General features: G+C 44.0%; 2 protein-coding genes across 10 annotated transcripts in view; one reads left to right on the forward strand and one right to left on the reverse strand.

Annotated features, from left to right (window-relative positions):
- The window catches only part of fryb (furry homolog b (Drosophila)), a 46,999-nt gene extending 36,620 nt beyond the window's left edge, over positions 1-10,379 (forward strand). For 5 of the 9 annotated variants that reach the window (XM_086098053.1, XM_086098047.1, XM_086098051.1 and 2 more), the window contains exons 51-65: positions 33-197; positions 699-773; positions 853-1,026; positions 1,712-1,720; positions 2,375-2,569; positions 3,477-3,617; positions 3,801-4,009; positions 4,766-4,970; positions 5,078-5,227; positions 5,299-5,397; positions 5,638-5,721; positions 6,188-6,205; positions 6,336-6,446; positions 7,148-7,386; positions 7,462-10,379. In XM_086098053.1, the coding sequence (XP_085954179.1) occupies positions 33-197; positions 699-773; positions 853-1,026; positions 1,712-1,720; positions 2,375-2,569; positions 3,477-3,617; positions 3,801-4,009; positions 4,766-4,970; positions 5,078-5,227; positions 5,299-5,397; positions 5,638-5,721; positions 6,188-6,205; positions 6,336-6,446; positions 7,148-7,386; positions 7,462-7,720 (2,133 nt within the window). In that variant the 3' untranslated portion in view covers positions 7,721-10,379. The remainder of the gene's footprint in view (positions 1-32; positions 198-698; positions 774-852; positions 1,027-1,711; positions 1,721-2,374; positions 2,570-3,476; positions 3,618-3,800; positions 4,010-4,765; positions 4,971-5,077; positions 5,228-5,298; positions 5,398-5,637; positions 5,722-6,187; positions 6,206-6,335; positions 6,447-7,147; positions 7,387-7,461) is intronic. The other 4 variants (XM_086098055.1, XM_086098050.1, XM_086098056.1 and 1 more) reach the window with 2 other exon arrangements.
- An 808-nt stretch (positions 10,380-11,187) lies between these two features.
- zar1l (zygote arrest 1-like) lies at positions 11,188-12,994 on the reverse strand. Its single transcript, XM_086099024.1, has 4 exons — positions 12,284-12,994; positions 11,734-11,826; positions 11,486-11,560; positions 11,188-11,416 (listed from the first exon to the last, which is right to left on the reverse strand). Exons 1-4 carry the CDS (start codon positions 12,884-12,886, stop codon positions 11,273-11,275), a joined length of 915 nt encoding a protein of 304 aa, XP_085955150.1. The 5' UTR covers positions 12,887-12,994; the 3' UTR covers positions 11,188-11,272.
- Between the last annotated feature and the right edge of the window lie 327 nt (positions 12,995-13,321).

The raw sequence follows: 13,321 nt of genomic DNA on the forward strand, positions 1-13,321 counted from the left end.
GGGAACCCGTCTTCACCGGCTTCTCCTTGCAGACACCTGTGATCGGGCGTCGCTTTGACGCGCTCCAGGGCTCCGGCGTCAGGGAGGGTAAGGCCCGAGCCATGGCCGTCACTCGCAGCACCTCCTCCACCTCGTCAGGGTCCAACTCCAACACCATCCTGGTTCCCGTCAGCTGGAGGCAACCGCAATCTTCTCAGGTATGCTATGGGCTAACAAAAGTCATATTTTTCACACCCAAAAAAAGAGTACAGTTGTATTTATCAAGACTTAGACAAATAAGTATTATTCAAGAGTCTTACTTTTCAAGGGAAGGATTTCAACCCAAAAATATTTTCAAGAATTTCAGGGTATTTTATATTGGTAAAAAGTCCCGAAAATCTATAGATCTACAGAATAATTTTAAGAAGAGTTTTTTCCCCAAAGAATCTGCATATTTTTTTCAAGAGAGGGGTATTTTTTTAAAGCATTTTTACTAACAAAATAATACAAAAATAAAGTTTTGATTTTCAAGAAACAGTGCAAAATGTGCTCCACATGGAGCAGTCCAGCTCTGGCTTGGGAATGGCTGAACCCACTAGTTAAGATTGACTTTGTTTTGTTAAATTGGTCCTTAAAATCTCACTTTTTTTCATCAGACTGTATGACACTATGTACCCTTTGCAGATTCTTTACTTTCAAAGTTCCATCTCTCCTTTTAGAAGCGGACCAGAGAAAAGCTGGTAAATGTTCTTTCTCTGTGTGGCCAAGAGGTTGGACTGACAAAGAACCCATCGGTAAGCTGCCACACTTTCCTCTGGAACGATGGAGAACGTGTACAAGTACAAAAATTGCTAATTTTTTTGTTGCCACCAGGTGATCTTCTCGTCCTGTGGCGACCTGGACATGATGATGGAAGTGCGCGAGAGCGGCGTGTCGTCGGAAGAGGGCGGCACCAGGGAGGACACGCTGGATGACACCGCCAGCGAGCAGCAGTTCAGGGTTTTCAGAGACTTTGACTTCCTGGATGTGGAGCTGGAGGACGGAGAGGTGAGACCGCGTTTGTTCTATCTTAACCTCTGTTGTTTTCTTATCAAGTTTTTTTGGATACAGAATTCTACTTTTTGGAGAAAAAGTATGTTTTTATGAAAATATTTTCTTTGTATTTAGTGAAAAATATTCATAAACATATTTTTTCAAGATTTTTATCATTCTAATATTGCAAAAATATGCAACATTGTATAAAAGCCCATACTTTTATCAGTTTAAAGTTGTATTTTTAGAGTATAAAGAAATTAAGTAAGAAAAAAAATGTTGAGGTGAAAAAATTTAGATTCATGTTTGGAGATAAAAATATTTTTGAGACAAAAATGTGCAATATTCCAAGAGTAAAGTTCAAGAAAAAGCATCAGTATTATTATGCGAATAAAGTCATAATATTACTTCAGTTTGGCTCTGATACTCTTGTGCTTCATCATGTTTTTGTTGGTGGACCCCTTAAAAACATAAAATGTTTTTTTTCTCGAGTTCTTAGAGATTTTGTGTGTGTGTGTGTGCGTGTGTGTGTGTGTGTGTGTGTGTGTGTGTGTGTGTGTGTGTGTGTGTGTGTGTGTGTGTGTGTGTGTGTGTGTGTGTGTGTGTGTGTGTGTGTGTGTGTGTGTGTGTGTGTGTGTGTGTGTCTCTCTCTCTCTGTCTGTCTAACTGAGTGTCTCATTTTCTCCCCCGTGCTGCCCAGGAGCTCCAGGTAAGTTTTCCTCACAATCAGCATCCACATGAGCTTTTCCTCACACAGCTGTGGTGGTGTTTCTAGCTCCTTTGCCAATGTCGTTGTTGTTCAGAGGTGGGGGACGTGCGTCACATTAGTCTGACTTAAATTGCCATTATTGAGGACTGGCTACTTGCTTGGCTAAACATCTGAAACCTTAACTTGAATTTGACTTGAATTCCAGTAAGTCTCGAAAAAAATTTAAATACATATTTGTAAATATTTGATCAATCTTCATGGGACAACGATGGAGAAATGACAACAAAGTCATCAGTGTTGAATACCAGTGTACATTTACCATCCCCTCAATGTAACTCTACATACTGATAATTATGTCTAAAGCACTGACAACAAAAGTGAGTACACCCGAAAGTGAAACTGCCCAAATTGGGCCCAATTGGTCGTTAGTATTGCAAGGCTCGAGACTTGCTTCTGACTTTCTCCCACCTCTGTCGGTGTTGTCGCTTGGTGGTTGAACAAACCAACGTGTCGGCATTGTGAACACAAATCTTAATACCCGCTTCTCATCCGGCACACATCGTCATGACGCAACGCCGTCTACTCTTGACATTCACCGCCATCACCGCTCCTCCCCTCCCCGCCGGCTGCTGTTTTTGTGTGCGTTCCCTGCAGGGCGAGACGGTGGACAACTTCAACTGGGGCGTCCGGCGCCGATCCCTGGACAGCACCGAGCTGGGTGACCTGTTGGAGGAGAGCCAACATTCAGGCAGCACGCCCAGCCTAGGACACGAAGACCCCCACGATTCCGAGGAGTCCTCCGAGGAAGAGGAGTCCTCTACCAGCCGCAGCCTTTCGCATTCGCAGCTGGTGTGTAGCACCCGCTACCGCAACGGCGCACTTTTTCAGTCAATATGCTTTACAGAATAAATAAGCATCGTCAATAGGGATCAAACCCTAACATAAATAACAAAAATCCACAATTAACTGGCGCCCCTGTTAAAAAGTTTATACTTGCCTATAGATGCCACAAGATGGTATCAAAGCACTACCTTTATCTAAATAAAACTTCTCAAAAATAGAACAATGCTTTTGTCCAAATGAAGATCATACTGTAACTCTATTTAACAAGATTACTTCACACCAAGATGGGGACAAAGCACTACTTTTGTCTAAATAAAGTTCCTCAATTTACTTCAAGCGCCGAGATGTTACAAGATGGCGTCAGAGCCATTTTGTCTAAATGAAGCTCCTTTTCTCACTTCAACATAACTCTTTTGCACCAAAATGGCAGCAAAGCGCTACTTTTGTCTAAATGATGCTACTCAAAATGAGTTCCTGGAAACACAATGGCGCAAGATGGTGCTTTGCTGAACACAAAAACAAATAGTTTTTACGCAAATAACAGTGGATAGTTTCCCTTAAAAAAAAAAGCAATGTTTTTAGAGCAATGATAGGATAAAACTTTTTATCATAGGTTGTTGTTGTTTTTTGCATTTGCTGCAACTCAATTTTAAATATTACAAATCTAGATTAAAAAGTAGAATACAACTTCTTTTTATTCTACATTTTAAATGATTTCATTTAATCAAAACGGCCCCTACTGTCCCATTGTTTAAAAGAAAATATAAAAACTAGTATTTTTAACAATGTACGCATATATATTATATTATAGCATATCTTGAATCCAGTGCCGTGTTATTCCCAATATTTTGGTTACAGGCTGTATCGTGGTACAATTGTTAATTTGTCTGACATTCCCAATTTTCCCTTCCAGACAAATCCATCCCCGTCAGACGAAACCAACCACACGGACTCTCTGTCCACGTCGTACGACACGTCCGCCGACCCGCAGTCCTTCGGCGCCACCACACCGGGACAGGGGGCGCTGCTGCACGACCACCTTAGCGGTCTTCACGTAAGAATCGGCACAATCACACGCATTGCAGGGGTTGTCAAACTTTTGGGAGGGTTAGAATTGCATATGCAAAAATGTCGGCAAAGCATTACTTTTGATTAACTATGGCCTGACACTAGTTTGAGAACCACTGACGTACAGTATCTAAAGTTTCTTTGAATGCATTGATGGTGTCCCGAGCAGGCGAGAGCATGCGGTGATGATGAAGACACCCAGGCTCAGGATGACGAGCTGTCACTGAGCACTAACGAGCTTCCCGCCGGCTCGGACTGCGGCGAGAGTTTTACCTTGGAGCTGCCAGGGCAAGCGCAGGCCCGGACGCCAAATCTGGACCGCCGGCTCGACTACTGCCAACCACCGCTTGACTTTCTAGACCCAAACAGTCTGCCCAGGTCAAGATGATGAACATTTAATTTGGGTTATTTAATTTTTGTGAGTATGGTTGTTCGTCTCTGTGTGCCCTGCGATTGGCTGGCAACCAGTTCAGGGTGTACCCCGCCTACTGCCCGAAGCCAGCTGGAATAGGCTCCAGCAACCCCCGCGACCCTTGTGAGGACAAGCGGTACAGAAAATGGATGGCTGGATGGATAATTTTTTTCTTCATTTTGTTTCAAATGAGTATCTTTATATATTTTTTTATTTGCAAAAAAAATTATTTGCAAAATTTTAATACGTCTTTTTAAATAATCTTTTAAGTTGCAGGTCTTTTTTATATATATATATATATATATAAATGATTTTTTTCCCTGTCAAAATCTGTTTTTGGGCTAAAACTTCTGTTCATTTACATTCAGTTTTTTTCTTCCTTTTGTTATAAAAGTGTCTTTATTTATTTTTAAGTTTGCCAAATTTTAATGTCTTTCAGGTTGCAGGTCTGTTTCTAATTTTAAAAATCTGGAGAGAAAAAAATCAAACAGAACTGAGATGAAAATGAATTTTTTGCTCTTTATAAAAATGTACCTGTCAAAATCTGGATTATTTGGATTGGGGTTTTTTTAGGCTAAAACTTCTGTTAGCCTTATTTTTCTTATTATACTGTACACACGTATAAAGTTTTGTGGGCGGGGTTTTGTGATGATTTCACGTTTTGGCTCACCCGTGCAGAAGTTATCCAACTGAAATCTTGTTTCTCATCACTGCGACGACAGGTTACGTGACGACGTGGACGATCTGGAGGATTTGGGCTTCCCGCCGCCGCCGTCGCCATTTTTCTCCGCCATTTTGGCCGCCTTCCAACCGGCCGTGTGCGAGGATGCCGAGGAGGCGTGGCGCTGTCACGTCAACCAGCTGGTGACCGACTCGGATGGCTCATGCGCCGTCTACACCTTCCAGGTCTTCTCGTCGCTCTTCAGGGTGAGGCCTCCGGAATGTTGCCAGGGTTTTTCCTGCCTCAAATTGAGACACCATTCAAAGCGGAGATTTGCCACCTTTCGAAGTCTTCGTCACCTCTTCCTCTCCAGAACCTCCAAGGGAAGTTCTGCACCCTGACCACAGATGTGGCCTCCTACCTGGGCGAGGGACTGAGGGGGATCGGCTCCAAGTTCCTCAAGTCATCTCAGATGCTGACCACCTGCTCCGACTGCCCAACCATATACATCGATGCCGACACCGTGAGTTGTCCGCACGCGAGCGGCCCATCGGGTCGCTTGTGGACTCTGGCCTCACATCTCATGCTTTTTAGATCATGTCCTACGGCCTCCTGGAGAAGATGAAGTTCAGCGCGCTAGAGCTGCAGGAGTACCTGGACACTTACAACACAAAAGAGGACGCGGCTGTCACGGTAACAATCGCAAGGAACTTTAGGAGTGTTGGGACCTTAGGAATTGTTTTTTAAATATACGCCTGGCTTTGTTTATTTACACAATCTTAAAAAAATACAAATATGGCAGCAAAAATATAAAATGAATACAACCCATGTGAATGTGAGGTAGAAATCCATTACGGGCTTAAACTAACATTTAAATAACAAAAATATACAAAAATATATTTTTGGGGCGTAATATATTGATGTGTTTTTCAGTGGCTACGCAGCTGCAAGGACACTTTTCCCAGGTGCCCCGGCGACAACGTGGTCACCTGCCAGCCTGGAGACTCCGAGAAGAAAGTAGGGAACTCTTGTGTACTCCCTGTTCCCACTTCCTGTTGGTGGTTGGCTTTGTTTAATAACTTTAAGGGGCATATTCTGCATTTTATTTTTTGAGAGTTCCAAGGTCTTGTAACAATGTCTGTTGAAGGATCAAGAATTATAAACATATTTTATTTATTTATTTATTTTTATTATAATTTCTTAGCCACCATATGACCACACAAATGTAGTGGTGTGGTCATATGGTGGCTAAGAAATTATAATAAAAATAGGAAAACAATATTATTTATCAGAAGCTAACACTAGCATATGCTAACACCGCAGTGCTACTTACCTTTAACCTTACTGTAATGTTAGTTTCCAAAAATGCATAATATGTCTCATTTAAGAGCTTTGACAACAGACAACAAAGATGCTGACTGCGTAAGTTGGCATGTGTCTGACTGACGCTATTTTCTTCCTCTAACACGCTCTCACGCTCTAGCAAATGGAGTCTCTGGCCGTAAGTTCTTCTTCTCTTTGCTCCCGCCGAATAACAACACTAATCAATTCTGCACGCACGCCGCAATCACGTCTTGATGTGACCATGTCCGTGACGTCCTGACTGATGTTGTTCTTCTTCACTTTTACAGCAACTGGAGCTGTGCCAGAGGCTTTACAAGCTGCATTTTCAACTCCTGCTGCTCTTCCAGTCCTACTGCTCGCTCATCGGGCAGGTGCATGCGATCAGTTCCGTCCCTGAGGTGAGTGTTTACACTAGAAACTCAACTGGCAAATATTTTGGCACACCTACAGAAAGTGAAATGTAAAAGTAAGCCACAGTTCAATTGATAGACCAATTTGGTTATTTCACGGCCGATACCGATATCGATTATTAGTATTCATTTTCACTAAAAAATACAAACTTCAGCTCTTAAATTTGTTGAATTGTTAAGCGTATGTTTATTGGGCAACTTTTAGGATTCGTAAAATATTGGAGTTAAAAAAAATTGACATTTATGCTTTAAAATTCTAACAAAAAGTTCAGGGATCTCCCAAGGGCAGTAGTGTCTTCAAAAGTGAAATAAAAACTTAAACAATAGCTCCCTATTGTTTTCTACAGTAAATAAAGTTTTCCAAAATTTCTAAATATCTTTCAGTATTAAAATTTTACTTATCTTAGTTATAATTTCAAACAAAAAGAGAAGGTGCAGAGAGTTGCCAGGGTCAGCAGCATCTCTTATAATGTTAACTGAAAAATAAATATTGTACTTTCCTTAAGTTGACACATTTTTAAATTAATATATTTTTAGCCATATGATTCTTCAAAAAGGCCGATGCCGATATTCGTCAAAATGCTGAATATCGGCACCGATAATCAGCCCGGCCGATAATCGGCCTATCCCTAGTTCAATGTAAAAGTCCAAGAACTTGGTAGAACTTCCTTTTTCCATTGTTGTTTTAGCTGCTGAACATGTCTCGGGAGCTGAGCGAGCTTCGCGGCAGCCTGCAGGCGGCAGAGGCGGCGGTGGCCAGCGACCTGGAACACGAACACTCGACCCATTCAGTCCACGCCCACGCTGCCCACATGGCCGCCATGGTGGTGCCCAGCTTCCCGTCATCAGAGGCGGCGGTCAAGGCCATACTGGAGTGTCTCAAGAACCACGAGTTCACCAAGGCCGTCCGCTACATTCAAGAGTGCAGGTATGCAAAAACAAGGAAATGTTAAATCGGATGTGACGATACAAAAGCGACATTAGAGATTTGAATTTGCTCCAGGCGTCGGTGGCCTCACGGCGTTTTTGGCGGCGGCTCAGAGAAGGAGGTCCAGACTCTGCTCAACGTGTACTTCCGACACCAGACTTTGGGCCAGACGGGCACCATCGCCCTGGTGGGCTCCCGTCAGGACCTGGGCCTGATCTGCTCCAAGCTACTGGAGCTCAACGGCGAGATCCGCGACATGATCCGCCGCGCTCAGGGCTACCGCGTGGTCACCACCTACCTCCCCGACTCCAGCGCCTCCGGGACCAGCCTCTGACAGCAGCACCCTGGGAGCCCCCCGAGGAGCGCGGCGCGGCGTACCGAGGAGCCGCCTCCCGTGTGCCTCCGAACGACGGTTCCCAACACCTTCCCCAACCGATTCTAGACTTTTCTACCCTTGTTCATTTTTCAGGAGCGGCGCGGCATTTTGATGCCTTCGCAGGACGCCCACCGTTCGGCAACAAACGCGACAAGCTGCCGACTGTTGCATCGCAGCCAAATCTGCTGGCTTACTCCGACGTGCCGCCCGGCAACCCTCAGCGCCAGTACCTTCCTCGGTCGCCTTCTCCATACCCAGGCCCCGTCATCACCCGCCCCCCCGTCTCAGCAACCGGGCCTCCCGCTTCACCCCATCCTGAGGGCCCAGGGGAGGCCGCAGCATGGGGTTGTTGCTGCCCCCTCGCTGGCGCCGGCACACCCTTGTCTCGCTACCTGGGCAAGGTGGAGCATGCCGCCCTGCCCCTCCTCAAAGCTGGGGGGTTACTGAACTCTGAACCTCCCGATGTCCAAACCTGAGATTCACAAATATGGTGGACCAAAAATGCCAAAATAAAAAATTATTTAATAAATAAAAATGAAAATGAAAACGGATATAAAAAATATAATTCAAAAATGTAATACAAAAAAATAAACATTCATGGCAATAAAAACGACAACAAATTATCTATATATATATATATAGATATATATATACTGGTTAGCACGTTCGCCTCCCAGTGCAGAGGACGTGAGATCGAGTCCAGGCTTCGGCCTTCCTGGGTGGAGTTTGCATGTTCTTCCCGTGCTTGCGTGGGTTTTCTCCGGGTACTCCGGTTTCCTCCCACATTCCAAAGACATGCATGGCAGGTTAATTGAACACTCCAAATTGTCCATAGGTGTGATTGTGTGTGTGGATGGTTGTTCGTCTCTGTGTGCCTTGCAATTGGCAAGTAAAAATATAAAAATAAACATGGAAATAAATATAAAAATAAATATATAAATATAATTAAATGTCAATCAACTAAAACGCACTGCTCTCATATTTATTAATTCATGCTGCAGATGCTGTCCGCATGAAAGGTTATTCAAATGAGGGGCAGTCCTAAGTGTGTCTTGGGTTCAACTATTTACCTATTGGTTGATCGACATCTCAATCTGTCGACAATTGTTGTTTACAGGAACTTGTGACGTGTGACGGCGGAGTCCAACCTAAGACATGCCTAGGACCGCCCCCTCATTTGAATAACAGTTCATGAGGCATTTCATGCTGACAGCGTCTGCAGAATGAAATACATAAATATGAGAACCTTTTTATTGATTGATTGATATTTAAATCTATTTATGTATTTATCGCATTTATTTTTATTTTTTGAGTGTCGTGTGTGGTGAATGCAGGAAAACACCACTTAGGTGATGTTTTTGGTGAGGGATTAGCATTTTAACATTGCTAAAAGCTCCCAAAAGTTGATTTTTCACGTTACTGTCCTTTTAATTTTTATTTTGTCATTTTTGGTCCTCCATAGCAACAGCTTAAGGTTGTACTATTAGGCCAAAAAGTGGCACTAGTAGTGGAGACAAAGTGAATTATTTTACTGAGGACAAAGAGCATACTCGGACCTTAAGCTGGATCTCAGGTAATTAAATGCACAAACGGCTTTCTGGCTTCTTCCACCCGACACCCCTCAGTGTTGACAACGCCCGCCAATCGCCCCATCATTACCCATGTCTCCATTCCGTCTTGCCAGAACCCCTTCTGACTACCTGGGCACAGTGGAGCACATCTCCCAGAGAGTGCCGGCTCCAGAACCCCGAACCCCCTACATCCAAACCTGACACTAATGCTAACCGGGACGCCACGACAACGACGACTGATTGGCATGGGGAAGGTGGACACTGCCTGCAACGCCTCATCCCGGATTGTCCCCATTGCACTAAACGGACCTACAGGAGGAAGTGTTACTTACTGTACAGAGACGCCAAATGCTGGAATAACTTGACCCGAGATGACTGAAACGTCAAAGACACATCAGCTGTCTTTCTGCGTGACTGCCGCTAACGCTAACGGCATCCGTGCCGTCGCCGTGACTCCGTAGCACCTTGGCATTGTCACACCCCCTCGATGCCAATCCCATGTTTTGCCTGGACCTTGAAACCGTAGCAATTTGTGTGTGTGTGTGTGCGTGCGTGCGTGCGTGTGTGTGTGTATGAGAGTGTGTGTCTGCTGACATTCAGCACTGACAAAAAGTGTGTGACTACTGATCACTTCCCGCCCCTCATCAGTCATGTGACCTGCATGCATCCTATAGGGAGTGTTGCAAATATTTATTATTGATCAATCTGAAAAGTTGATCCATTTGTCTGCGCTACTGAAGGAGCTTCAAGCTCACGCGGGTATGTTTTCTTGGTGTGTGTGTGTGTGTGTGTGTGTGTGTGTGTGTGTGTGTGTGTGTGTGTGTGTGTGTGTGTGTGTGTGTGTGTGTGTGTGTGTGTGTGTGTGTGTGTGTGTGTGCGCATGCCAACGAACGAGAAATTGCACATTTTTAAAAAAGAAAAAAAGCTTTTTAGATTGAAAACTGTAGTTGTTTTTGTCCACCGTGTAAATACTTTTACAGCCTTTGTGTGACGTCCTTTTCGGTTCTGTCCAACTTGGTGTCCAAAGTAAAAGTTGAAACAAATCATCCATTTTCTAGAGCGCTTGTTCTCATTCGGGTCGTTTCTAGGTGGACAGCAAAAAACAGCCATTTTCCCTGGTAGAAGCAGCACTTCAAGTGATCCATGAATGTGGCGCATGCAGATGACAAGAATAAAAATGGCCTTTGCCTCTTTAAATGGGTGTATTTCAGTCAGGATGTAAAAAAAAAAAAAGTGTTGCAGTTCTTGATTCTTGGGCTATTTAAGACACCTGACAATTGTTTTGACCCATCCGTTATGTTGCGGGTCAAATTGACCCATTGCAAGGTTGTTCTTGTTTATATAGTGACTGACTCCTATTAATAGTGAATTGGTGATTCAAAGAGGTAGTAAGTTTTGATACTGGATAAACATGGTGCAGGTCAAACTGACCCAGCAACATTGCTGTTCATGTGAAACCAACATAAAAAGGGTTTTAAAAAAAGAAAAAAAGTCTAGCACCTAATTTATTTATTTTTTTATAGCCCTTTTTAGGTTGGGGGTAGCTAATCTTGCCCCGGGTCAATTTGACTCAGGAACATTATGGCTGTTCGTGGGAAACAGAACAGTAACATCACCTAATCCAGTTTCAATCCTCCTGGTTTGGTTGCGGGTTAAATTGACCCATTGTTTATTTGGTAGTGGTTTAGGATGAATTATATTGACCTTGTGAGTTAATGACATTATATGAACTAAATTTATTGGGGTTTTCCATACCCCATTTATGACACTTAAATGGTTTCACATGCCAGGGGTCAAATTGACCAAGTAAGTAACAAGAAGGTTAATTTATGGTAAATAATTCTTAGTCCACACTTGAGATGCACTTAATTTATTCCTAAGAAAAATGACAAGGGGGAGGCAGGCAGAGAGTGCCAATGACATCATCGGCGTCATGACATCACACTATGTACTTGAAGCTGTAGGTGGCATCACAGGAGAGCTTCATGCCCCGGCATCGGCAGCACAGATCCTGGCGGTGAGGCCTGGTCATGTTGATGTGCCTGTGCTTCTTCTCACAGCTGCAGCACGTCTCCGAGCAGCCCTGAAACACAACACAGAGAAGACGCGTAGTATTCCTTCTTTCCGTTTTTAACCTTGCAGCTCTTCCTACCTTGCATATGATGGACTCCACTCTGTAGGGGTTGAAGCTCACCTGACACTTCCGGCAGAGCTGCTTGTAGTACACCTGCGGTGATGCGTTACAATGTAAACACCTTAATGGTAGAATTGGCCAATCACATTCAAGATTAGTTAAATGATTTATCTTGGTCTTTTTTCTTTTCTTTTCTGTATATCACAAAAACCTTGCATTTGAACAGGGGTGTGTAGACTTTTGATATCCTCTGTAGGTGAATTAACCTTGTTAGTTCCAGAGATGCACCACACGTAAGCACTCTCCCACCGGATGTTACACTTTTTGCAGTGGAAGAAGCCGTACTTCTGCTCCAGGAACTGCACAGCACATAGACGCACATTCACATCACCTACAGTACAAACTCAAAATGTCAATGGGTCAATGTGACCCGCTGAATATTTAGTAGAAGTAGAAGAAAATATACATATAAATTGGGGTTTAGTATGTGTCATGTAAATTATTTTTTCCCATGTACATGTTTTTAGTTTTTTCTTGTCATTACGGGCCAAGTTGACCCGAAGGAAATGTACGTACGGGGTCTTGAGAGAGCTATACTTGCATTCATATAATTTTCATATTCTTGTTATGAGTCAGATTGACCCAAAGTTCAAGAAAATACTAAAAAAAATTCCAAGGAAAAAAAACATTGAATTTAAATATAACTTTTGTTTATATGTCTGTAAAAAAGAAAGAAATAAGAAGAATGTATTCAATAACTGTTCATGGGTCACAAACATTTTCAGTGGAATTTGTGGAGAAGGTCAAAAAGCCCACCTGTAAATCGGAGCCCCTGTTGGGACGATGTACGGGGGCCTTGTGGACTTCATCCGGATGCTTGGCCCCCTCCTCCTCTTCCTCCTCCTCGTCGTCACGTGATTCCGACTCGCCCTCGTCCAGCTTGACCCGAAAGCCGCGCTCGAACACCGGCGAGTAGATGGACACCGGCCGGGTGAAGAGGTGCAGCTGCCTCGCCGGAGGCGTGCGGACCACCTTCCCGCCGTCGTCATCGTCATCGTCCTCGTCCTCTTCCACCACCTCCTCCTCCTCCTCCTCCTCCTCCCCCGCAGGCTGGAGGTAATCAACCTCCCCCGGACCGAGCAGCGTCTTGGGCCCCAGGGAGCACTGCACCGTTTTGTCCACTTTAGCGTTCACCTGTACGCCGCACTCCCGAGTTCGTGCACCGGAGGCTGGCCCCGCCTGGGCCAAGATGGCCTTGCACAACTCCAGGTAGTTGAGGCCGTGCGGCGTAACGAAGCGCGCCTCCCGTTTGGCCCAACAGACGCCACCCGGGGCCGGCGTCGGTGCCATGACTGGGCCCGCAGCGGGGGCGCACACCACGCTGTAGGGCGGAGGGAAGGCGGACGGGAAGCCCTCCATCCTGGAGCCAGAGAGTGAAACCGGAGCCAGGCGCGCCCGCTCGGGTTTATAGCGCGTGATTGGACGGAGGGGATTCTAATTAGCTGATTGGGAACAGGGCCGCTTTTCAGTGATCCTTACGTGAGAATCTGATATGTTGCTTATTTTTTTTTTATCTACAATAAGTACATTCAGTTGTTATGCATTTGATTTTTTTGAGATGTTTGTAAATATTTTTCAGGGTGGATTTTTTTTATTTAGTTGATAATAATACATTCCTAGATTTAAGTTAAAAAAGTTTCAAAAATGAAAAAGAAATGATTTTATCCAACTAATAAATACGTTTTAATTTATAGAAATATTTCCTTTACTGTCTGTTCTGTGACGTGTTCATGTTCAAAAGTGTGCATATATAGTTACAGCGGCTTACAATAACATTAAATATACTATTTAGAA

Source organism: Leptonotus elevatus, chromosome 16 (genome assembly GCF_054856555.1).
Source record: "Leptonotus elevatus isolate MCC_2025b chromosome 16, RoL_Lele_1.0, whole genome shotgun sequence".
NCBI classification, from domain to species: domain Eukaryota; kingdom Metazoa; phylum Chordata; class Actinopteri; order Syngnathiformes; family Syngnathidae; genus Leptonotus; species Leptonotus elevatus.

Bases quoted from the DNA above. Each gene is read 5' to 3' on its own strand.
- zar1l (XM_086099024.1), bottom strand. From the start codon at position 12,886: ATGGAGGGCTTCCCGTCCGCCTTCCCTCCGCCCTACAGCGTGGTGTGC. The intron at 11,827-12,283 runs GTGGGCTTTTTG...TGTGCTGTGCAG, and splicing joins ACAGGGGCTCCGATTTACAG to TTCCTGGAGCAGAAGTACGG. The intron at 11,561-11,733 runs GTTAATTCACCT...GCATCACCGCAG, and splicing joins GCATCTCTGGAACTAACAAG to GTGTACTACAAGCAGCTCTG.